At 32.7% G+C, this 24,681-nt stretch overlaps 1 protein-coding gene across 10 annotated transcripts; it reads left to right on the top strand.

The window, feature by feature from the left end:
- The first annotated feature begins 2,443 nt into the window (after nucleotides 1-2,443).
- Nucleotides 2,444-24,069, top strand: LOC129314854 (alpha,alpha-trehalose-phosphate synthase [UDP-forming] 1). Of its 10 annotated transcripts, none has more exons than XM_054958300.1 (21): nucleotides 2,451-2,812; nucleotides 2,915-2,972; nucleotides 3,057-3,127; nucleotides 13,202-13,401; nucleotides 13,468-13,662; nucleotides 13,802-13,899; nucleotides 14,010-14,398; nucleotides 15,487-15,601; nucleotides 15,827-15,928; nucleotides 17,086-17,236; nucleotides 17,996-18,084; nucleotides 18,832-18,880; nucleotides 19,527-19,627; nucleotides 20,159-20,346; nucleotides 20,761-20,878; nucleotides 21,976-22,143; nucleotides 22,212-22,334; nucleotides 22,421-22,514; nucleotides 22,600-22,730; nucleotides 22,815-22,913; nucleotides 23,395-24,069. In XM_054958300.1, the coding sequence occupies exons 4-21, from the start codon at nucleotides 13,278-13,280 to the stop codon at nucleotides 23,803-23,805; spliced, it is 2,745 nt and encodes a 914-aa protein (XP_054814275.1). In that variant the 5' UTR covers nucleotides 2,451-2,812; nucleotides 2,915-2,972; nucleotides 3,057-3,127; nucleotides 13,202-13,277; the 3' UTR covers nucleotides 23,806-24,069. The 10 variants fall into 10 exon arrangements, 7 of the variants coding, with proteins under 7 accessions (XP_054814278.1, XP_054814275.1, XP_054814271.1 ...); XM_054958301.1 differs by having other exon boundaries at nucleotides 2,452-2,812; nucleotides 13,202-13,299; XR_008594302.1 differs by lacking the exon at nucleotides 23,395-24,069 and adding an exon at nucleotides 23,251-23,363 and having other exon boundaries at nucleotides 2,444-2,812; nucleotides 13,202-13,662; nucleotides 22,443-22,514.
- Nucleotides 24,070-24,681: the final 612 nt, after the last annotated feature.

Here is a 24,681-nt window from a genome sequence, read left to right as displayed (position 1 = left end):
TTATTTTAGGATGAAATACTATATTAAATAAAAATAAATATAAAAAGATAAAGTCACTTTGAAGACAAGTAACTACTTTATTAGAGTACGATTTAATTAAAAATATCTTATATTATTGAACAAATGGAGTATGTTTTTCCAAGTGACCTGCTTTTTCGTCCTTATATATGGGGTATTTTGTTGAACCTTATTTTGTCTATAAATATAAGGGTGCTATGATATATTTGAGCAATTACATAATTTTGTCATTGTCTTGAAAAAAGATGGCTAAAATATATAAAATCTCCTTAAACTTTAAGACAGTTGTATATAATCTCCCTCACCTTTAAAAGTTTAAAATTAACCTCTAACCTTTAATTTTATCTTTCAAAACTCCCTATTGTTAATTATGTTATTTTTTCATAAAGGTTAAAATATCATTTAATTAAAAAAATGTTATTGAACAAGATATTATATTGTAAAACTATGGCTAATTAATTTTTTATATTTTTTGAATAGTTGAGGTATTGATAATACCCAAAACAAATGTTATTATCACTATATAAAATTTTAAATATTTACTTTTGTATTAGCTTTATCTATTTTTATGTTACCAATGGTGCATAGTTTTCTAATATTAAAAGATAAATTATTCTAACATGATAATATTTAAAATTTAAATATTTTAATCATGTGCATTACATTAATCTAACATGAAAATATAAATACAAATTTATCTTTCAAAACAATAAAATCATGAACCATTGATGACAAAAACATGGATAAAACTAATATAAATATAAACATGTAAAATTTTAAACAGTGATAATAATATTTTTTTTGTTATCAATGCCTCAACTATTCAAAAAAATATAAAAAATTTATTATAAATAGTTATACAATATACTTCTTTTGTTTAAAAATATAAGACATTTTTAACTAAATTTCATCCCAATAAAGTAATTACTTACTTTCAAACTAACTCTTTTTTTTTATATTTACCTCTATTAAATACCCTATAGTAAATATAAAGTCATTATTAATAGGGGCACTTTTGAAAAAAAAGCATTAATTATATCTCAAGAAATTAAAAAATACTTTATAATTTTAAACATTCAACTTCAAAAAAATGATTTATATTTTTGAATGAAGGGAGTAATATTTTTGTTTAATAACATTTGTTAGTTGAATGACATTTTAACCCTCATGAAAAGATAATACAAGTAACAATAGAGAGTTTTGAAAATAAAATTAAACATTAGGAGAGTTAATTTTAAATTTTTAAAGATGTAAATTGTATACAACTGTCTTAAAATTTAAAAAAATTTTATGTATTTTAGCCAAAAAAAAAAGAAGAGATGTTACCTGCGTGCTTTATCTAACATCATCATGACATTAAATTAGGAGCAAAATTAAAAAAAAAAACATTGTAATTTGATGAGATTTCAATTAAATAATAAATTTTTATTGATATATATGGTTTGATTAAAAACACATTTTATATAAGGACAGAAGTGGGATATATATATATATATATATATACACATCCTTAAATTCATTTGCATTTCATCTCATCAATGCATTAACCCAAATTAACTAAAAGGTTTTATCCATTAAAATACAAAGTTTGATGAATCAGAAAGGTCACATGAATTTCAGGAATTTTAGGTTGGTCAAGTTAAATGCACAGCATCTACAATATTTTAATTTTAATGCCATATAAGTGTGGCGGGTTCCGCGTGAGGCTGTGATCCAAAGTCAGGAGCTAAAAGATGCTGAAGTTGTAAAGTAAAAGAATATGTCCATACCTTTTTAACGAACAAAAAGAGAAGATTTAAATAGCCCACATAAAAGATGTCATATGATATGATAATGGTAATATTTTATATATTTTGTAAATAAATTCATACCACTGCTAATAAATAACAACAATTTAGAAAAATCTAGAAGTATATATGTAAATACTCTTTAAATATAGGGGCATATTCTATTCTAATAAGTTTATTTGTTGAATTCAATTCCCCTAGATTTATACACACACTCTAGACTAGAGAGAGAGCGTTTGGTCATGACTTTTTAAAAGGCCAAAAGTATTTTTAACAAACTTACGTTTGGATAACATGTTAGGGTAGTTTTAACAAAGCTCATTTTAAGAAGTAAAAATTACTAAGAAAATCCATTTAAAAAAGTTGGTACTCGTAATTGCTTCTTATGAAATGGAGTTTGCAAGTGTAATTTAAATTTCAACGCTGGGCAACCAAACATGCCAAGAATAAACTCAGTGGGCTTGGAACATGCTTTTAAAACCACAACCAGAACCTCGTGTATATATTAAAAATTGATTTCAAAATCAAAAAAAAAGAATAAAAAGAACAAATTCCCTCCAATTGATTGGGCACAAATAAAGTTCGGCACCTCATCAGTCTCAACTAAGCACCTCCCTTATCATCTTCCTCCTGCTGCCCCGCCAAAAAATGCGTGCGTAACGATTCGATGTCTGCTAAATGCGCCTTCTGATTCCTCCCTACTTAAGCCTATCTCATTGTTCCTCACTCCTCCAGAACCCTCCCCATCTCTCTCTCTCTCTCTCTCTATATATATATATATATGATCTCTCTGTAAACGAAGAACCCTTGCACCCTTGCGTTTCCAGCCTCTCTCTCTGAAATTTACACTTGTACTAAAGCAGAATACGTAGTAGATTAGCCTTCTCTTTGTCGATCTTCATCTCTGTTTCTTTTCATTACCATAACAAGTGAAGAATCGCTGCATTTCTAGTTTTGCTCCTTGAAAGTCTAACTGGCGAGTTAATCTGACTTCGCGCATCGTTCAGGTTAGTTTTTGGTCTAACTCTGCGATGCGATCTTGTTGTTCAGTCTCCTTTGATTATCATAATAAACGAAGATTTACCGTATTTCCGGTTTGGCTCTTTGAGATTCACGCGCAGAAGGAAGCACGAAGAACTCGCAGGTCGGGAGATTCGCGTCGTTTAGGTTAGCCTTCTGTCTTACCATGTGATTATCTCGGTTCTGGTCCTCTTAATTATCATAATAAACGAGTAATTGCTGCATTTCCAGTTTTGCCCTACGAAATCCGTACGTAGAAGAAGCCAGGAAGCATTTGCAGTTTACAGAGCTTGGCGTTTCAGGTTAGCATTCACTCTTTTACTCTGATGAACTCTTAGTTCCTGTTCTTTTGATTATTATAATAAACGAAGAATTGTCAGATACATAGTTTCGCTCTTCAATTAAAACTCGCAAACTGAAAAAGGCAGGCTGCATTCGTGTTGCTTTAGTTAGCCTTTCATCTTTCTGTGCGGTGATTTTGTAGTTCTGGTTCCTGTGCTTGTGTTAGGATTTGAACTTTAGGTTCGTTTTTTTTTTTTATTTTGACCAGAACTTTAGGTTCGTTTACTACAAGTGTTTGAATAACAAAAGAAGAATTGGGATTAGATTCGGTATTCTTCTTCTGTGAGCAACTTATTTTGGTTTTATGTGCTTTAATTTAGATGAATTTGACTAGTAACCTGAAGTTCTCTTTTGGTTGATGATAATTAAGTGTGCAAGAATATCCAATTGCAGCGCGAAAAGTGACCTTGTTCGTTTGCTAGGTCCCTGTTGTTGCATACAGAAGCTGGATTATTCTTTAATAGGATCGACTTGTGATATAGAATGTGCAATTTTCGACATTCGCTGCTGTTTTTATAATGTTTTTTTTTTTTTTTAAATTTCCTTGCAACAAAGTTGTGTCGCAAATTCGGTAGTTGAAAGGGAGCTAATATAAAAAGCAGCAGTCTGCGTGCCAAACTGCTTAGTTAGATAGCTGCATAGACATATATTAAGAAATGATTAGATATCAGGCATGACATTTTTTGTGCTTTTAATTTATAAAAATCCAAATAAAAAACGATCAAAATAAAAATACAAATATTTTTAAAAAAGCAGACATATGTAATAATTCTTCACATATATTGACTTGGAAACGCAAGTAAGGGTGAGAATTAGAGGGGTCCCCCAACGGGCTCAGGTTTAAAATGACCGCGTCTGAAAAAATTCCTCTATGTAATGGGTAGAGATCTTTATATATGTGTGTGCAAAAAATACAAATAAAAATAAATATTAAAATCAAAATATTTTTAATTCAAATCATAAATTATTGATGCACATAACATAAATCATTATCTCAATCTTAAATCAAAACATTTTCCAAACTTCGGAAAATAAATCATTGTCCATAAAACAACTAAACAAACCAAACCATTTTTTAAAGTTCGATTCTATAAATAAGTTTGAGTAGTAAAAAAAAAATAGATAAAATTATATCAAAATAAATATAAAATAACCTTATAATCAAAACCGTGCAATTAATTAGGGCACAAACGATAGCTTGAATATTATAAAAGGAAAGGACAGGGTTTGAGTTTATTTTTTAATTTATAAAAATTGAAAAAGAAAAAAAAAGAAAAGAAAATAACCTAAACGTGACTCATTTAGTTCTAAGCCTTTAGGCCTAGCCTATTTATGCCTGAATGTCTTTTGAACTCTTTGAATCCAAACCTGGCTCCAGTCATTTTAGGGCCTAAACGGGCCGGTGCAACGCGTCAAACCCGTTTTCCTCCTCTAAACGGAAGCCAATATTAAAAAGTTGGAGAGAGTCAAAGTATGTTCAATTGTTTCACCGGAGCATTCCCTGGTAGAGACATTTGTAAAAGGAAGCACTTGCTGGTTACTAAGTAAAGCAGGTGTACAAAAGGTCTATCTAAGTGATGTAACGTTGATAAGCGACCCTCAAGGCTCAAACCATAAAATTAGCCATGAACTATAAATCGCCAAGAGCATGCGTTGATTTCTACTGTGCGGTGTGCTTGTAGGTTATAGTTTACTGTCAGGCGGGGCGGACCTACATTCGTCTCGAGGGGGCCACCCGTCCTCCCCCTTAGTATGTATTAGGAGAGTATGTATTAGGAGTATAGCGAAGTGATGGCAAATGTGGAATTTTTGGGCTCCCAATCCCTTTCTTTTTTAAATCCTACAAAACCCACTCACACTCATAAATGTTGATACAATAGCGCTCTGCCAACCTATATATGTATGTATCTATATATCTATCCACTCATCCAGTTAAACGTTCACTGAACATAGAGAAGATTATTTTTTAATCTTATTTACATGTCACTTTACTATTTTTATGTTCATATTTACTTTGCCTGGCTTTATTAAACACTAAATCAATTATTATAAATAATTAATTTGCCTTTGTTAGGGGTGGAAGAGGTGAAAGTTTATTAAATTTTAACACAAGTAAATGAAGTTTAAAGCTCCTTTTTTTTTTCGGTGAAATATATTATAAGTGACTTGTAAATATACCTGGATGGAACCAACAAAGGTTTGGGCCTGGAGTCAAGAATAAGGGTTGGGCTTAGAGGCCTTGTTTAAATAAAAGTTTGGATTTTAAAAATAATTTTTTTACAGTAATTGAGTTTGAAAGCTTAGCCTTGATAAGCCTTGTAAAAAAAGTCTTGAGTTTGAGTGACCTTTTAAACCCTGTTATATTATTATTTTCTTTAGTACAACACGTGTTTGAAGCCAATAATTTGCTCACCCGATCCTATACGCATTATATTATTATTAATTTTAATTTATTCTAAAATTAATTTAATATTTTTATTTTTTATAATTATTATGTTTGTGTATTTATAAAAAAATGACCCTTTTTTAATTAAGGTTTAAATTTTATTATTAGACTTCTAAATGTGTGTTGTTTAATTTCTAAAAAATTATAAGAATTTTGATTTTTTTAATTCCAAAATATTTTAATTAATTTATAATATTTAATTTAATTTTAATTTTTTATTTTTTAAAAAAGGGCTTACGATCGTCCCTAAGCCCTTCATATAAGGGTTGGGCTTGAGAAATGAAGCTCAAAATAGAAAATCGAGCTTTAGGGCTCAGGTCCTTAAGGGTCGGGCCCGCCTGTATTTTTAACTCTAGATCTAGTAGAAGGGTCTAGTTTTTCACAATGGAAAGAAGCAATGTTTTGATCCTATTGAGAGAGGTGTTTACATTTAATACTTAGGTACTTCAAATAAGCTTGCTTCGTAAAGAAAATACTTATGAGTAATAGAAAATACAAGTGGATAGAGGATATATGATTGCTGTAATTATTTTTTACTTAAAAATATTATATAATTATAATGTATTATTATCTTATAAAACCAATCATTCTAAATATGAAAAAAAATAAAAAACTATATATTAATTGATTTTTTTAAACAAATTTGGTCCCCCCTGTATTTGCACCCTGGTTCCGCCCCTGCTTGCGGTGGTCCTGTCAACGTGGGGTGTAATGAAGCAAAATATACGGAGAAACTTTCAGATTATGAAATATTCAAGGAAGAGATGTAAATGAATTGGGCCATCGCTTTTAAAAGTTAGGCTTCAGATGGTAGTCATCTATGATCAGATACAACATGTTACTCAAACGAGCGCACTCTTGTGAACGAGTTTGTTGATCCCATAAACTTAAATGATGGGCCCTGAGAAAGAGCATTTTCCTGGAGCTTTCTCTCGTCACATACATGAAATACACCGGAGGTCAGATGATTCTTGATTGAGTTTACTAGAGGGCCCCACGAAGTCCCTGGAATTTATAAGATGTGATCATTCTACATCAGTCCATCTCTTATTTAGTAATACGGGATACAAAAAGGACAAGCATAATTCCATTAGGTGAGGTTAATTATATGAATCATATTGCCTCAATGTGTTTTTTCAATAAAAATAAAAATTTATCAACGTTAACCCTGATTACTGATTAGGAAAGTTTGGAGCCTGTTAAAAATTGAAAATAAAAATTTAATAAAACAGCAATGCTGTTAGGAAAAAAGTCATGTTATTTTATAACCGCAATTAATTGTGGTTCTAGGGATTTGAGGCATTGGTTAGTCAGTAGATAGATCCTTTCGGTTTCGTGCCCTAACCATTTAGGATAAATTGTGCGAGGAGTAAATCTAAAAATCTAAAAAACTTGTATTGAATACACAGACACAAGTAGAAACATGAACTCACTATTTTGGAACTTTGAATTAAAATAGTGACCGTGTCTCTAATAACGCAATGTACTCGGATGTATCTTAGCCATACGGCTGACGTGTCGTGCGTGGTCAGCGCAGAAGTACGTAGAGTCTGCAGTGCATCTTAATGAGCATTGGTTTCGAAAACCTGATTTTTGTCTACCCGTTCAGGTTAAATGGACATTGAAGTTCTTATTTCTCCAGTCTCATAGAGATTTGCTTTATCCTTCGATCTCGTATAGGGTGCGCTCAAGAACTCACGATGAATGTTGTCAAGTGCTGGGGTAAAATTACTTAGCATCCTTTAAAACTAGTACATTGAGCAGATTCACATGGGTCAGGAAAGTAGAATTCATGTGGACGGTAGTCTATTCTCGGGATTCTGTGGATATCTTTTTCTATTGGAGCAGACGCTGGCTGCCCGACAAAGTAATTGCATGACAAAGACTAAGGAATAACAAATTAACAATTGATAACCTCTTCGTGATACAGTTTCTTAATTGGTAAAAATGATGGCCAATGAAACATACCACTAAATTACATGATTAAAGTTTAAGAATGTTATGCTCTAAAATACTTTAAATAATTTATATTAGAATATTATTATTATAATTAGCTATTAATATAACTTGTATATCGTATACCAATGTAACTATAAGAGTAGTTTGGAGAACAAGTGATAAATATTCGATACAAAATGAATTGAGATTTTATATTTAAGATTAAAGTAAATTTTTCAACTAGCTTTCACATTTAGATTCGGCTATATATAGCATATGTTTTCAAAATGTCAGCGCCATGTTTATATTTTATTTTTTCTCTAGTTTGAACCCCAGACATTCAATTTCAATCAAACTTTGCTGCCTTCTTCAACAAAGCAATCTACTCATTAGCGTCCGACTTTTTCCTGGGTTCTCGCCCTCTTTCGTCTTTACCACCGGGGAAAAAGTGCCAGCCTTTTCATCATTACCATAGTGTTTGGACAACGTTTTGATTCCCTTTTTCCTGCAGAAATATATACCTCAATCTTAGCTGGGCCCTTGCGGCCAGGCACTTCGAGAACAATCGTTTAGATTTTTTGAGAGTAATTTTTATATTCTATTTTAAAAATATATAACAAATTATTAAGGAATCAACCTAATGATATGTTAAAAAAAAACCATACATTAATTTATATATTTTATCTATTTATCATATTTCAATTAATTTTTTAGAGCTTATTATACTTTCTGCTTTTTGCTCTGTTTAGTTTTAGCGACCAAGATATGCAAACGTTCATCCTTACTTTGACATACATCAAATAGAAGCAAACTTTTTTTTTTAAAAAAAAAAAAGCGGTCTAATATCCAGATTCAAAATAAGTAAATTAAAGTCTTATAACGCGGACCATTTTTGTGGAATTGCATGTAAAGAATATATCTATCAACACACACACACACACACACACAAACTTAGTGATTTTTTTTTTTTAAATCTCCTTATATATTAAATTTGTGGTGCCATCCCCTCCTGCATGCATGACAACTTTATTATTAATTGGAAATCCCCTGGCTACCGTGTAGCTTTGATGGTCCGCCCTCCTTTAGAAAGCAGAACTCACGAATCTTTGTTGACAGCAATCATGCTAACTCCACTTGCAATATTTTATCAGAGAAAATTTCAACTTCTGTCTTCGTGGCTCCATGCATGTCTTATGCATCTATCAAAATTAATTACAACTTTTGTCGCTTATCCCTTCATCTGTTCGTCGATTTTGTCACGTGGAGTTGTATATATGTAATGTGTTTCTGTATTCCTTTTCCTTGGCTTGATATATTACTGATATCTATTGACTATTATCATAGCCCAAGATCGAACCAAAAGTGCATGTAGAGGAAGGCTAGATTTTTTCATTGCCTCGAAGTATATGTTTGTCTCTGCCCATGCATGCCCAGCTTGTTCTCATTTACTAGATGTAGGATCTGTTTGCTGCAGAAAGTTTCTGATGCGGTCTCTTCCCTTGCAGCCATGCATTTTATTTTTTAGCCACCCTAATATCTTAATATAAAATTATTTTGAATAAATTACCAAGAACCATGAGCTTCATATGCACTTGAATGATTGGACAATATGGCATGCTTAATGAGAAATAAATGCTTGTATTCCTTAGATAATGGGATATTAAAATGGAAGCCCTCAGACTTCGGAGAGCCAATGCCTGTGGTATTTCCGCATAAAGCCAGAAATGTTTTGTATCTTGTTCCATTAGTTTAACATTGGACTTGCTAATTGTTAGCTTCCAATTGTAGAATTCTTGGGGTTCTCAAATAACATTAGAATTGGTTAAGGATAAATCTATTAGAAAATCTAACTTATTAAATAAAATTTCATAAATTTTTTTTTATTGTAATTGGCTAGCTTAGATTGTATCTGTGTGTTTAATTTCCCTGGGAAAGGCAAATGGGTCAATCTCTAGGAGAAGTTGATAATGACAGTTATTATTATTATTATTATTTTTTGGCTCTTTCTGTTGGTGCACCGAGGTAGTGAGACTGAAAATTACTTGCCATAAGGAGATGAATTCTTTAGAAAATTTATGGATGATGTATTTGTTAATAATAATACAACATGCAGAGAAAACATATTTGAACCCCAATTAAGTCTGACTATGCTTGAAATGATCTAATAATACTGAATTCCAAGTAATTGTGTAAAAAATAAAATGAGATACGCATTATATATACTCCCTCAAATACAAAATATAAGCATCTTTTAATAATAATCTATATATCAATAAATTCTTATTTTCATAAAAGTATTGGAGTACATTGTTTTTTCTACTCTTAGTTTTAATTTATGATGAGTGATAATAAGGTTATATATATTTTATTGACACAAAAATTGAAGTTAATAGACATAAGAGATAAAATTAGAATTTTTTTACTAGTACTCCCTCTGGATTTTAATATAAGATGTTTTTTTAAAAGCTTTTTTTAATTTAAAATATAGAACATTGGGTAAATGTTATGTGTGTGTGTGTATTATTTTATTGAGGTATTATTAATTAATGGCATCATTTTAATGATGAACTTGAATCTCTCTCTGTTTTTTTTTTTAAAGAACATGGATGTTTTTACTTGAGATGTAAACTTCAATTGCAGTTGACATTGTTCCTGTGGTTTTTTAACTGATGCGAAGTGTCTCATTTGTTTTATTTTTTCCTGATGATTGCAAAATTGGTTGACAGGGATGAAATCAATAAACTCTTGATGTCGATATAAAATATTAAAATGCCTTTCAATAAAAAAAGTTTTATGATAAATGCAGGGACTGACCTTTGCCCTGTTACCTAGCGCGTAACAAAAAACCCTGATCGTAATTTCTCGATTGTAAGTTATTGCTAATTCAATAGCCTAAGCCCTAACGTAGGGTCTCGTCGTTGGAACTATACCATATACTTTGAACACCAATTGCACTGAGCAAAAATGTTCGAGGAGTTTTAACATTTAGGGAAACACTGCATTTGAATTTCACATTGGAGGTCAAAAGTGTAGATATATACAGTTAATAGATAGTAAATCATGAATCATGAAATACAAAAATAAGAGGATCGCTTGATTAAAAAAAGATTATTTTTAATTTTTCTATCAGTTCAATTGTTTGGTCAATTATTCTTTCAAGTCAAAAAAGATCAGCGTAGGTTAGGGAAAAAAAATTGAATTCTATTTATTAGATTAGATTTGGGGCACGCTGCATCAGCGTTTCTTCACAATGCCGTTTTCTCATTAATGGGGCGGGCAAAGAAAAGGAACCGAGCACGGGGATAACCTCATTACGTCTTATGGCGTCCTGGCTTTCACTTATTTTTTGGTCTTGTGTAGGTAAGATCTTAATAGACTCACATGTAGTATGGAAAACATTTTTTGTTTTTATAGTTATGATCAATTAACTTGGATCAGGATTCTTGTAATTTTTTTTTAGGGAATTAATATCTAGAGTTGTAGTCAATTTTGGTCAAAGTTTTTAATGCCACTGAATATTATTATCACATAGTAATATGTCAGTACCACAAAGCTGAATAAAGACTACTTCCTTGATAAAAAAAGCCATAAATACTGACTCAAATTGACCACAACTTTAGATTAAAAAAAAAAAAACTGTTTACCCCAGAATTTAACATTATATTTGGTCTTGGTTCATAAAATTATGAATATTACAATTTATTTTTATAATTTACTATATTTACAAACCGAACAAGTAAATGTATTGGGCCATGTGACTGATGGATTTTATGCTCATTTTGCTGGGCATGCAAAGCTTGCATTTCATATTTTCATTTGTATCAGTTAGATAAAATTGTCTAAAATTTTAGGAGTTGTCAATAATATAAATTTTATAATTGATTATTGATGTGTTGATATTTTCGTATCTTTATTAAAAAAAAGGAAAAATTATAATCAACCACTACTGGGCAAAATTTGTTGTTTTGAATTAATAAATAATGATAATATTACTCTATAAAACCAAATGATTTAAGTTTTGTCATGAAAAGACAAAACTATCATTTTTATATATGTATATACTCCCTCCATTTAAAAATATAATATATTTTTTAAAGAGTTGAATGTTAAAAAATATAAAATATTTTTAATTTTTTGAGGTGTAATCATTATTTTTTTAAAGTGTCTTTATTGATAATAACTTTATCTTTATTATAGAGTGTTTAATAGAGATAAATATAAAAAAATAAGGTTAATTTTAAAGTAGGTAATTATTATATTAGGGTGTGAGATTCAGTTAAAAATACTTTACATTTTTAAATAAAAGGAGTATTCTTTTTAACAATAAATATCTATTAAAAAAAAATTCTTCTTCATTTTAACAACAATTAATTCCTTTATCAACAACTTAAAAAAAACTAATTTGGTAGTGGAAAATAATAAGTATTGTGACTTGTTGAATGAATCCCTATTAAAAAAATAAGTTTTATTTCTATTTTAACAATAATTAATTTTTTATTAATGACTTTAAAATATTAATTTGGTGATAGAAAGGAATTGTAATTGTAATGTGATAAATAAGTTTCTATAAAAAATCAATAATCAATTCTCCCATTATAACAAATATATATAAGAAATAGTTTTATATTTTTACAGTAAATTTTAATTATATTTAGCTCTTTTAATCTCATATAGGAATATCAGAATTCTTTGAACATGTGTAATTAATTTGGACCGTGGTTGTGATTTTCCCATTAAATCATTTTCTCTGTCTTCAACTGAACCTCCGGTCTTGCCTGCATGTCTCAGAGGCCCTATGCTCCTTATAAAGCTTCCACGAGGATTGTATTGCTTACGCTCATTTCTCACTATGTTATTGTTATTGATTCTCTGCAATTCAGATTATGCTGATTTCCCACCTTTCCCAATTTCTCTATTTCACACTGTATGTAATCCTCTCATTCTTACCCAGCTTTTCTCTTGCTGCTGAACTCGGAGATTGACTTGTTGAACCCGAAACAGTTGACGACCACCCTAGATTTTCTAGACAGAACCTTCTCTTGTTTAAGTGTTAGCTGATTTTTGAGGAGACTCCTGTATTGGCGTTTGAATTTGTTCTTCTTAATTTTTTTTTTGGAATTTTTGTGACATATTAGAAGTCTCTGCATCAGATGGGCAATGCTCGTACTTTTCGATTTGTTTCAATACTTTCCTTCGTACAATGTGCCTGGAATTCATCTTAATGAAATGGCTGCCATGGCCTAGCGTTTCACCGAATACTCTCCTAAGTCTCAGGTGGCAATTGTTCTCTTTTGTTTTTCTGTATATTATTTATGAAAGTGAAATTTCCGGTTCCATGGTCTGAGTATCTTGATACCGACTAATTACTATTGCCCTTTGTAAATTCTGTGCGCCCACTCGCTCTTTCTTGTCTACTCTTTCAATTTATTTATGAACCTTTCGAGTTTTACATTTCAATGAGTGGATGATTTTTTTCACTGCCACGGGAATACTCTGTTGTCTATGGTTCTCAATTTTATTGTTCCTTTCTACCCTGAATTTAGATCCATTAGTTTATGCTCTGTTCTATTAGACACTGAATTAGGTATGCTTCAGAATTCTGTTTGTCTACCGTATTTCATATAAATTTAATCTCCTTAACAAAATGCAGGGGAGGAAGTTACTCCAAGGACTTGAGCACCTACTGGTGAAATTGATATTCACCGGTTCGCTTCCAGAGTGAACGTATGCCTGGGAATAAGTATAACGGTAATCATCATCATCATCATTTTCCAGATCGTGTTGAACGACTTGTCAGAGAAAGAGAGCTAAGAAAAAGCAGCAGGGCTTCTCATTTCAATGAGTCAGCTGGTAATAATAATAGGGTTACTGAACCTTTTGAGCATAACCAGCGTTTAAGAGAAGATAATAACTCAGGTGCCTCGCATGTACAATACCTGGAGGGAGGAACTGCACGGTTGCTTAGTGAGGGATGTGAAAGACAAGAGGGGAGGCCTTATAGACAACGACTTTTGGTGGTGGCTAACAGGCTGCCAGTCTCTGCAGTTAGGAGGGGCGAAGACTCATGGTCTCTGGAGATTAGTGCTGGAGGTCTAGTTAGCGCTCTTTTAGGTACGTAATTATAGGACTGGCCTTATAAACAATTGTTTGTTTGAGATGGTTTATCATGTTTGACATGGTTTCCTTTAAACTGAAGTGCGTCTTCTTCTTTACAAAGATGCATCTAATGTGACTGCCTTATTTAACCAAGGTGTGAAGGAGTTTGAGGCAAGATGGATAGGATGGGCTGGTGTCAATGTGCCTGACGAGATTGGACAGAAGGCACTTACTAAAGCTTTGGCTGAAAAGGTACGAAGCGTCTTACACTAAAAATTTTCAAGTGCTTTTGCTAATATGCCATCTATCCCTCTGCATTGTTCAGTATGATTTTTGTTCTCCTCTTCTTACCTGCATTGCAGAGGTGCATTCCGGTATTTCTTGATGAAGAGATTGTTCACCAATATTATAATGGCTACTGCAACAACATCTTGTGGCCGCTTTTTCATTACCTTGGACTACCCCAAGAAGAACGCCTTGCTACCACACGGAGCTTTCAGTCTCAGTTTGCAGCATACAAGAAAGCGAACCAGATGTTTGCTGATGTCGTGAACAAGCACTATGAAGAGGGTGATGTTGTTTGGTGTCATGACTACCATCTTATGTTTCTTCCAAAATGTTTAAAGGAATATAACAGTAAAATGAAAGTTGGCTGGTTTCTCCACACCCCATTTCCATCTTCTGAAATTCATAGGACATTACCGTCACGTTCAGAGCTCCTTCATGCTGTTCTTGCTGCTGATTTAGTAGGGTAAGTTGCAATATGCTCCTTTGACTAAGAATGAGGCTCATTACTGATGGTCTGATTTTATGTTTGAACTTCCTTTACTTTAAGTAAATTTGATAAATATGTGCTCGCTTGTTTTGGAATATCTTTTGGTTTATGAGACCTTTGGACAAAACAGTTTTGGAAGCTATGCTATATGTTGTCCATCCAACTCAAACTATTTGCCAACAAGTAGCATGAGTTTCCTTATGGTGAATATACTTTTGGGCAAAGTCATAACCTACTAGTTGAGGTCAGGTAGCAGGCAACCATAAAATCCTTGCTCTGATTTTCCTGGCATAATTGCTGTTGATAGAAAAATTTATTCTATGCTTTTGATAGAAGCTGATGCTATGGGTGCCCTGCATCTTACGCATACAGCTGGATAAAAAAAAGAAGAAGAAGAACAAGAAAATTTAGTTTCTTTTTCTACTCATGATTGAGATCCTTTCATTCAAATGGCATCAGAAATCAACAAATTTCCTTGAATCTGCATTATTGATTATTTGGTAATCTGACATGGTTTCAAGTAAAGTCTTATCAATGCTCTTTTCTCTAGTCTATGGTTTAATTCTCATCCATGAACTATTGTGGTATTCAACTTGAACTCATCATATGAAAAATTTAAGGGCAGTAAACCTGACTCTTGCCTCCAACTAATCGATCTAAGATCTAATGACTGCAGTCTGAATGTTACCAGTTTCTCTTAGTTTGGTGGTCAAAGGGCTGGAAAGTGAGTCGACTGAAAACTGTTTGGCACACAAGTTGGTTTTAATCTTGTGGATTTCATAGTGAATAAACATGATAATTCCTAAAGAAAAGCACGTTCACATTTACACCAAAAGTTAAAAAAGGCTTGTTTAGATTGTCTATGCTGCCTATATAGTTTTTGTATTTTAGTTTGATGGTTTCTCCTCTTTTCACTTAGGTTCCAACTCTGGGACTCTCCTTTTGTGTGACTGTAGCGTATACCTTTCAATAAATCCCCCCCCTGCTATGTTATGTCTGTTAAGCTCTATATTCCAGTATGATCATTGCTTCTGATTTGTATAAGTGTAATTTCATTCAAACAGATTTCACACCTATGATTATGCACGCCATTTTGTTAGTGCCTGTACTCGCATTCTTGGACTTGAGGGAACTCCTGAAGGGGTTGAGGATCAGGGGAGATTGACTCGAGTTGCTGCAGTATGTGCCTGCAAATTTTTATTCAATAAAATCAGCCTTACATTTTTTTTATGCATAGCACTTAACGTTACTTATTGGAATTCTGCACCAAACTTTATTCATTAAAAGGTAAAAACAGTGCAAAAAAGAAAGGAAAGCTATTTAATTGTTCATCTTTTACTGAGGTCTTTTGCCATGATGATTTTGACAACTTGCTTATGTATTTCTTGTGCATTTTAATTCAAGTTTCCAATTGGGATAGACTCTGATCGATTCAGGCGTGCACTTGAGCTTACTCAAGTGAAGGATCATATCAAAGAATTAGAAGAAAGATTTGAGGGTAGAAAGGTACATATATATCTTTGTAATGGCAGCTTACTAATATCTATGATTTTGTAATGTTGATTGACGTAATAATCCTAATAACTTTGAATTTTTTGACTTATTTTTCATAATTTTTTAAATTTTTATTTTCCTTCTTTTTCTAATGACTTGTAGCTTTTGGGTTCATGTCAGTATTGAACAAATTATACACCATTCAATAATTGCAAAAAATATAAAGATTATGCTTTTGGTAAGAGATCATGGCGTCAAGAACATGACAACTGTTGTTGCCACAGTCTAGTCTTATGAAAGCATGGGAAACTTCTAAATGACCTCGGAATTGTCTTTCTTTAAACACCATAGACGTGACCCACAGCCATAATTACTCATCATTGTGAACTATAGTATCACTGCCGTAACTATACAATGAAACTGATTTTTATTACTAGCAGGCTCAAGATTTACTCTATTCTATGTGTTTTGGAGTCTAACTACCAAATTATTTGGATGCTGTAGATCAATTCAATTTCTTTATTGAATATTTTGGCTATTATCATTTCCTTTAGTTGTGAAGTGTTGTTGGGAGTATTTGTTGTTGTTCTGTTATTTTCAAGTAGATATCAAGTAAGTAACATAAGGATTTAGGGGTAACAATCATGCATGCAAAAATCAATGCTTCTTTTTCTTTTCTTTAAAAATTTTCTTATTGTTAATTCCAAAGAGCTGATAGGTCAGCTAGCAATCTGTTACCTGTGATCCCTCAATTAGATGTTTCTATGAATTTGTCTAATTGTAGGAGGTTCTCACTATCAATTTATGGCAAGCATATTCCATGTTATCACTGTTCGATAGACAATGAGGAAAGCGTTTTTGTAGTTATTCACTCATTAGACACTCCTTACACCCTCATCTTCCTCTATTTATGCTAATCCCTAACTAACTTCATTAACCATCCTTAAATCCCTAATAATGATTTGTCTTTATCAAATTTGTGTTGCTTTTTCAAGTGATTGTGTACTTCAGCAGATAGAACATGTTGTTTTTAATGATGTTGCTTTCACTACATAAGTTTTGTTGTTAAATATGAAGCTTCATGTAATTCTGTTTTAGTTTCTTTGGGCATAGTTATAACTTTATTTAGTACATTCTTTTGGCTTCTTAACATTTTTGTGCCTTGACAGGTAATGCTAGGTGTTGATCGTCTTGATATGATTAAAGGGATTCCTCAGAAAATTCTAGCATTTGAAAATTTTTTGGAAGAGAATGCTTATTGGCGTGATAAAGTAGTTTTGCTTCAAATTGCTGTGCCAACGAGAACAGATGTTCCTGAGTGTATGCTCCTTATGTTAACTTTTCTTTTGTGCCTTCTACAGTATAAAGGTCCATGAAATAGGCTTGTCTTAAAAATATTTCTCATGTCCGACAAGTGAAAGATCAAAATTTTCTAAGTTGTCTATTATAATATGTCGGAGATGTGCTATGACATGAAACTTATGTTCAAAGTCTTCTTTGGCAAGATTGAGAAACTAGCACTGAGTTGAAAGTCGATACTTGAATACTAAAATGACTGTGATTCTACCTTTTGTCAACTTGGAGTTCTGCTGGTTTATATAATATAATTAACATAGTGGCAAGGTAAAAATATGGTGGGGTGTGGGTAGTGGTTAAGGGTTTGAACCTTCTTGATGTGACAGGAAAAAATTCACTCAAGGAATTCTAGAATTGAATTGAAACCTTTTGGTAGCTTTATAACGAAAGAAACAAATTATTTCTGAGAGGGTTCTTCTGGTATACTCTATTACCTTAAGGTGCTCTTTGGTAGAGGGGAAACAGAGTTAGAGAAAGGGAATGAGTCAGGCAAAGAAACTTTTCTCCTGTTCGGTTGATGTCAGGGAACTTTCCTTAGGAATATTGCATTCTGCTGACGGCAGGTCCTTGTACCCTTTTTACCATTTCTTTTGCTTTGATTGAGATAGCATTTCTACAGAAGCTCATTATCCCATGTGCCAAGTTTCAACTTTTCTTTGCATGAATTGTGATTTTAGTTCTCTTTTGGATCATGAATTGGATACATTTCTTGCATTTTCCCAGATCAGAAGCTTACAAGCCAGGTTCATGAAATTGTTGGTCGCATTAATGGAAGATTTGGAACATTAACTGCTGTTCCTATACATCACTTGGTGAGGTTTTAACTTATTGATAATCTGATAAACATTGTATTGATATTTCACACTGTTGAGGAGCTAATTTTTAATGGTACAATGTTAATAACCAGTATCTCATTCAGGAGATAGAAAAGTAGACGACAAGTTTATTTTGGACATTAGCATAATAGCCCAATCATATTCTGTATCTACTATTGTGAAAGAAGTAAACTAGCTCAGTGAAACAATAAGAGGAGTCTAAATTTCACATACTATGTCTGTTCAATAAGTTTACTGATTCTTATTTTGTGCAAAACATCATCTTTTCAGAGTTGGGTGCAGTAAACACTGTTAATAAATCTGGTGTTTAATTATTGACCGCAATAGATTATAGTAATCCAAATGGATTTATACTCAACTACTGGCATATTGTAACCAAATGGATTTATACTCAACTACTGGCAGCGTTAATTACTCGATTGTCTTTCTATTATCTTTTTAAAAACAGCTGACCTTAGACAAAATTAAGTATGATATTGTCTTGTACAATGGATCAGACACATTGGATATTAGAAGCTAGCAATTATTGAGGATACAACCTTTATTCACATCTTTGAGCACTTATTGTTAGATAAAAAATTTATATGAAAACTATATTAGACATTTGTATTACTTTTTACACTTGTCAGCTTATATATTTTCATTTTCATCCTTTATTTGTAATCAATCTTTAATTAATCCATGACAATGCTAAATTATCTGATGTGTTTGTTCTGTTTGCAGGACCGGTCACTTGATTTTCATGCACTGTGTGCTTTATATGCTGTTACTGGTACAAATTTTTTCCTTTGTTTATTAATTTATTTGATTGAAGTCTTTCCTGTAAAATAATACTTAATCTGGGTTGATCGCCTTTTGTCTGTCCAACCTGAACAGTCATGCTGTCTGAACCTATTTTCTTGTCATTTTGTCAATCATCAACATATATGAAGTTGCAATGAGAATCTACATGCCTTTATGAATTTGAATTTCTTATACTCTTTGTTACTTTTAAATACATATTTTGCTCATTTGTAAGCTGTAACATTTAATCTGCACTATTCAGCACATAGTTATTCTCGTTTGTTTTTAAAGGTAAATTTCTTCAGCGTGTTGAGAGTACTTTATGGTGTTTGATGCCTTGCGTAATAGGAAAAATAACTATTGATTGATCTGAAACAATTATACTAGAGAATAACAGCATGAAATCCATTTTCCACTTGGCAAGAGCCATCAATTACACCAACTGTCCGTTGGCCACTGGTAATTTATAACATTCACGCTTCTATTACTTGAAAGTTGAGGCACGCAAGATATTTTGTGTGATTGCATACTTCCATGAGTTGTCAACTGTTTCTGAAGCATGAAATTTTTTTTGCTTGTTTTCAAGTTTTATAGGTACACTTATACTAATTGTATCTAACCAATCTCTTACACAGATGTTGCACTGGTCACATCTTTGAGGGATGGGATGAATCTTGTCAGTTATGAATTTGTGGCCTGCCAGGAGAAAAAGAAAGGGGTTCTCATTCTTAGTGAAGTAATTACAGAACGCCCTTGTTTTTGTCCTTGTATTTAATTTTTTAATGCACATTATTCTAATCATTGTTTAGATTGTAGCAATGTTCTAAGTTACCTGGCATTGTTCCCATTTGCTTGCCTTTTTAAAACCTGTTCGATATGAATCGTTCAACTAGAAACCATTTTACCAAAACACTTGAGGCATTGCCTAGTTTTGCCGTGCTGACGGCCTTTCTAATAGGAAACTTGGAACCAATTGCTGGTATATTCCATCATACTCATGATAATCAATTCGAAAATTCATTAAATAAATTACTCCTAATTCCAGTGTCAAGCCTCTTGGAACTATCTGCACTTCTAAAGCTTCTTCCATTTGAAGTAATCGAATAGATGATGAATTTGAAATTTTCATCTCCTTTTGTTTATGTCATGGTAAAGAATTTCAGTCATAATTTTGGTTGATAGAAGGGTTCCATCTGCTTTGTTTATATTCTCCTTTGCTTGTGTATCTCTTCCATAATCCCATGCCTGAAATTTGTTGTGCTTGTAGTTTGCTGGCGCTGCACAATCTCTAGGTGCAGGAGCAATTCTGGTTAACCCCTGGAACATAACAGAAGTTGCCGCTGCAATTGCACAGGCTCTGAATATGTCACCTGGGGAAAGAGAGAAACGTCATAAGCACAATTATGTACATGTAACGACCCACACTGCTCAAGAATGGGCGGAGACTTTTGTGAGGTATACATATCAGTGTTCTGAATTCTTGTTCTCAGATTAGCTGCTCTCCGTTCATGTGTGAGTGTGACAAACTACAGCATAATAACTTCTTAGAGCATGTTGATTTCTATAAGTTCTGTAAAGCGGTTTTGAAGTGCTGACTTCTTAAACATTAGTCTTAAATCTGAAGGCCTAGTTAGTCAAAAAAAATCTGAGGGCCTAACTTAAGGTTTCTATTGCTATGCATTTTTACAAATATGTGCATAGCATAAAACTTAAATTTGATGGTAGAATATATGGGATGGTGTTTTGATTTACTAATTAAAATATATTTTTTGGGACAATACTAATTAAAATGTGTTATTAGATAATGTTTCTTGCCTTTATATTTTGGATAGATGCTGCGGTGAAAATTTATTCATGAATGCTTTACAGTGAACTTAATGATACTGTGGTTGAGGCACAATTAAGGACAAGACAAGTTCCACCTCCACTTCCAACCAAGACTACAATTGACCGCTATCTGCAGTCAACTAATCGATTGCTCATATTGGTATGCTGTCTCAACATGAAGCTTCTTAATTCTCTGGATATTGTTCTTTCATAAAACTTCTTAAATCTTCTCCTTGTCAATGATATAATGTTTTCTAGTTACCAAGAAAAAGTTTAAGAAGATTGTAGTCAAGGCGAGATTTGAAGACTGTAGCCAACATGAGCTGTCAGTTAACAGTTCACAGGGAGAAAGACTTTCATATGAGAAAATTAAGGCATTATTTGAGATCCTGCGAATTTCATGATTTCCCTCCTTTTTTTCAAATATAAAAAGGAAAATAAAATCTAAATAAGCAATGAAACAATCACTGTTATTGTTAAAGTAGACTTCTTTCGATTCTCTTTTTTTGTATTCCTCATATAATATGGCCATTCTTAATTGCACCACATCCCGAGATGCAATTGTAATATACCTTTAAAGAGGCTTAATGGAATGAATGATTACTTTAAGTTTGAATGGCTTCAGTAACTCCCCTGTGGAAATTTGCAAGGGCTTGTCCTTGGTATTCCTGTTTAGGATAGAGTCATATATTTTAAGATGGAGACACTTCAAATTTCCAATTGAGATTTTTCGATATGCTTATGTCTAGTGGGAAAAATGTAGACACCTAGATGAGGGAGAACATTTGGCTGCCATAACTAGAACGTGAAGTCAAGAGTACAAGCTACAAATAAAGTTCCAAAATCAATTGAGGAATCAAGCTGAAAATTCGTAAGATGAATCCATTTGAAAGAACGATGAGCATGTTGCATGTTAAGAATCAAAACTTACAGTTTTAAGGAGCCTGTTTATCTGTTATCAACATCAGCAGCCACGGGAATTATGTTCTGTGTGAATATGTTAAATCAAATATTCATGTACCTCTGTGTGTGTGAGAGAGATTCATAGGTGTATGAGAAAATTTTCTTCATAAATGTGTGTAGTTCCAAAGTTGAGTTTCCAATATTTTCCAGATCAGAAAGCAAATAAAGGAAAATTGAAAAAACTGGGTAGTTTTTGGTTCCGTTTGTGTGTTCCTCAATTAGTAAATCATGAACTCTAGCATTGGTCATGATTATTTTATTACATTTCCTTGACTCTGGTGATACACCCTATAGGGATTCAATGCAACTTTAACTGAACCAGTCGAAAAGAAAGGCGATCAGATTAAGGAAATGGAACTCAAGGTGCATCCAGAATTAAAACAACCGTTGACAGCACTTTGTGATGACCCGAAGACCACAATTGTTGTGCTCAGTGGAAGTGGTCGAAGTGTCCTATATAATGTAAATATTAGCACTCTCCCTTGTTTAGTAAGCTGCTTGATTGACTTTCTAACTAGGTCATATTACAGAACTTCAAGGAATACAACATGTGGCTAGCAGCAGAGAACGGTATGTTCTTACGCCCTGCGAAGGGAGAATGGATGACAACGATGCCGGAGCATCTGAATATGGAATGGGTTGACAGTGTGAAGGTCGTCTATATTGATGTTTTCGTTTTCTATTATTACTGCCCCTTTGTTCATGCTATCAACTTACAGTACTGATCCTGTATTTTCAGCATGTTTTTGAATACTTCACAGAAAGAACCCCCCGGTCCCATTTTGATTTTGAAGAAAGGGAAACCTCGCTTGTATGGAACTACAAATATGCAGGTACATATTTTGTTTTCTTTTCTTCGGAGACTCTTCAACTTTTCCTCCTGTCTTGTCAGTTCTTATCTTTTCATCACAATTGTAGATGTTGAGTTTGGGAGACTTCAAGCAAGGGATATGTTGCAGCATCTCTGGACCGGTCCAATTTCCAATGCATCAGTTGATGTTGTTCAAGGTAGCCGATCTGTTGAAGTGCGAGCTGTTGGTGTTACGAAGGTGACCTCTTGTTTCTAATAATTCAAACATCTCAGTTCTGTTATCACTTGGAATTCTTATACAGCTATAAACTTCTCCAATCAGGGAGCAGCTATTGACCGCATCTTAGGTGAGATAGTTCACAGCAAATCCATGATAGCACCAATCGATTATGTTCTATGTATAGGACATTTTCTGTCAAAGGTGATTTCTATCTCTGCTGCAAATTAGTTTTGTCATATTTATCTTCTCCTTTATCTGACTAATATGAGTGTGCTCCTTGAGCATGTTGTCATATACTCCCTCCATTTTTATATATAAGAGAATTTCAACTAATTCATACAATTTAAAAAAGTTAGTTAATCCTAATAATTATGTCCGAAATTGAAATGTATGGGCTAAAATGCCCTTATAATTTTACTATTTTTCTCTAATTTGATGGTACTATCCAAGTAACCATTTGAGAAACAATTTGAGAAAAATGTAATTAATGCTTCTTGAAATTTGTAGTTTGCTTATATAGGGTAGTTTATATTTGAAGATGGAAGGAGTATGTTGCTAATTGCCTAGCTGTTCACCATAAAGTCGCAGCTTGCAAATCAGAATTTCAACCGTTATATTATATATCTGGTCGGTCAAGTGTCAAACTGTATAGTGCAACCTCACTTCACGTGAGTGATTTCAGCAGGATGAAGATGTTTATTCCTTCTTCGAGCCGGAGCTTCCTTCGGGTGGCGTGGGTGTTGCACGAGCCAAGGCGTCAGAAGCGGTTAAGTTTCCTGCCGAGAGACGATCCTCTCTGAAAATCCCAACTAATACCAAAAGTGGAACAAAATCATCTCAAAATAAGGCACAACGGCTAGTGTCAAATTCTGAGAAGAAAACAACAAACCATATCTGTAATGCACCCAGGAGGCCAGCACCTGAGAAAATCTCATGGAATGTGCTTGACCTCAAGAAGGAGAATTACTTCTCTTGTGCCGTTGGCCGAACCCGAACAAATGCTCGGTATACGCTTGGATCCTCGGATGATGTTGTTTCTTTTCTCAAGGAACTGGCTCAGGCTTCTTCTCCAAACTATTCATCAACGAATTAAAAATTCACGCGGGATGCTTCCATTTTTAAAATAGGTACATCCTATTTCTAATGTAATCTTTATCTCACAACATTTAACTATTTATTGTACATATATGATATAATCTTTTGGGAGAATCACATCTAAGAACCATTCAAAAGACTTATTGATAGACAAGACCTATGCAGGATGGATTATTGTTAAAATAAAAATAAAAATTTATTTTTCTCTTAAAAGGGACTTATTGATTCTTAAATGTGATTCTTCCTAATCTTTTTTTAATTAGTTCTTCATGTGCGTCACTATTCTTTCCCTCATCTTCTATGAAGGCTTCCGCTCCAAAGTTATCAACAAAATCCTTTAAGCTGAAGACAAATATACACTTTAAATAGTTCTATTTCACTAAATTAGGGTTGTAGCTCTCTATAAATTTTATACTTTGATGCTAATAACTTAAAATGTTTCTTGAGCATAGTGATTATTGATATTGCTTTAATCTTAAAATTAATAAATATAAGTAAACAAATTAAAAAAAAATACTTTTCGTTCATTTTTAAGTGTGAAATGTTCAGTGCATAAGTTTTAGGCATGAATTCTTCACCATAAATATCATGTGTTACTACGATATGGCAAATGAGAAATTTAATTTGCATAATTTTACTACTAGAACATTAAAATTTAAATCATCCATGTCATATAAAATTGTTGAAACTGGAAAGTCGATTAGAAAATCGTTGAATCAGTTGTGATTGGTTCATTTTTTATTTTTAAAATCAGTGAAGAAAAAATTCAGTATGAAACTAAACAAGCTGATAAAATCTAGTCATTTGGCACTGAATTGGTTAAAACTAATTTTTGACTTTAATTTAAAATGAATTTTTTGACATTTTATAATGA

The sequence above is a fragment of the Prosopis cineraria genome, unplaced genomic scaffold (assembly GCF_029017545.1).
Source record: "Prosopis cineraria cultivar Desert tree isolate PC_DT_omini unplaced genomic scaffold, ASM2901754v1 PC7, whole genome shotgun sequence".
NCBI classification, from domain to species: domain Eukaryota; kingdom Viridiplantae; phylum Streptophyta; class Magnoliopsida; order Fabales; family Fabaceae; genus Prosopis; species Prosopis cineraria.
This window is presented reverse-complemented; position numbering and strand designations above follow the sequence as displayed.

Coding starts and splice junctions, on each gene's coding strand:
- LOC129314854 (XM_054958296.1), top strand. CDS start 13,278: ATGCCTGGGAATAAGTATAACGGTAATCATCATCATCATCATTTTCCA. Junction 14,399..15,486: donor CTTGCTGCTGATTTAGTAGG/GTAAGTTGCAAT, acceptor TCATTCAAACAG/ATTTCACACCTATGATTATG. Junction 18,881..19,526: donor TGCTTTATATGCTGTTACTG/GTACAAATTTTT, acceptor TCTCTTACACAG/ATGTTGCACTGGTCACATCT.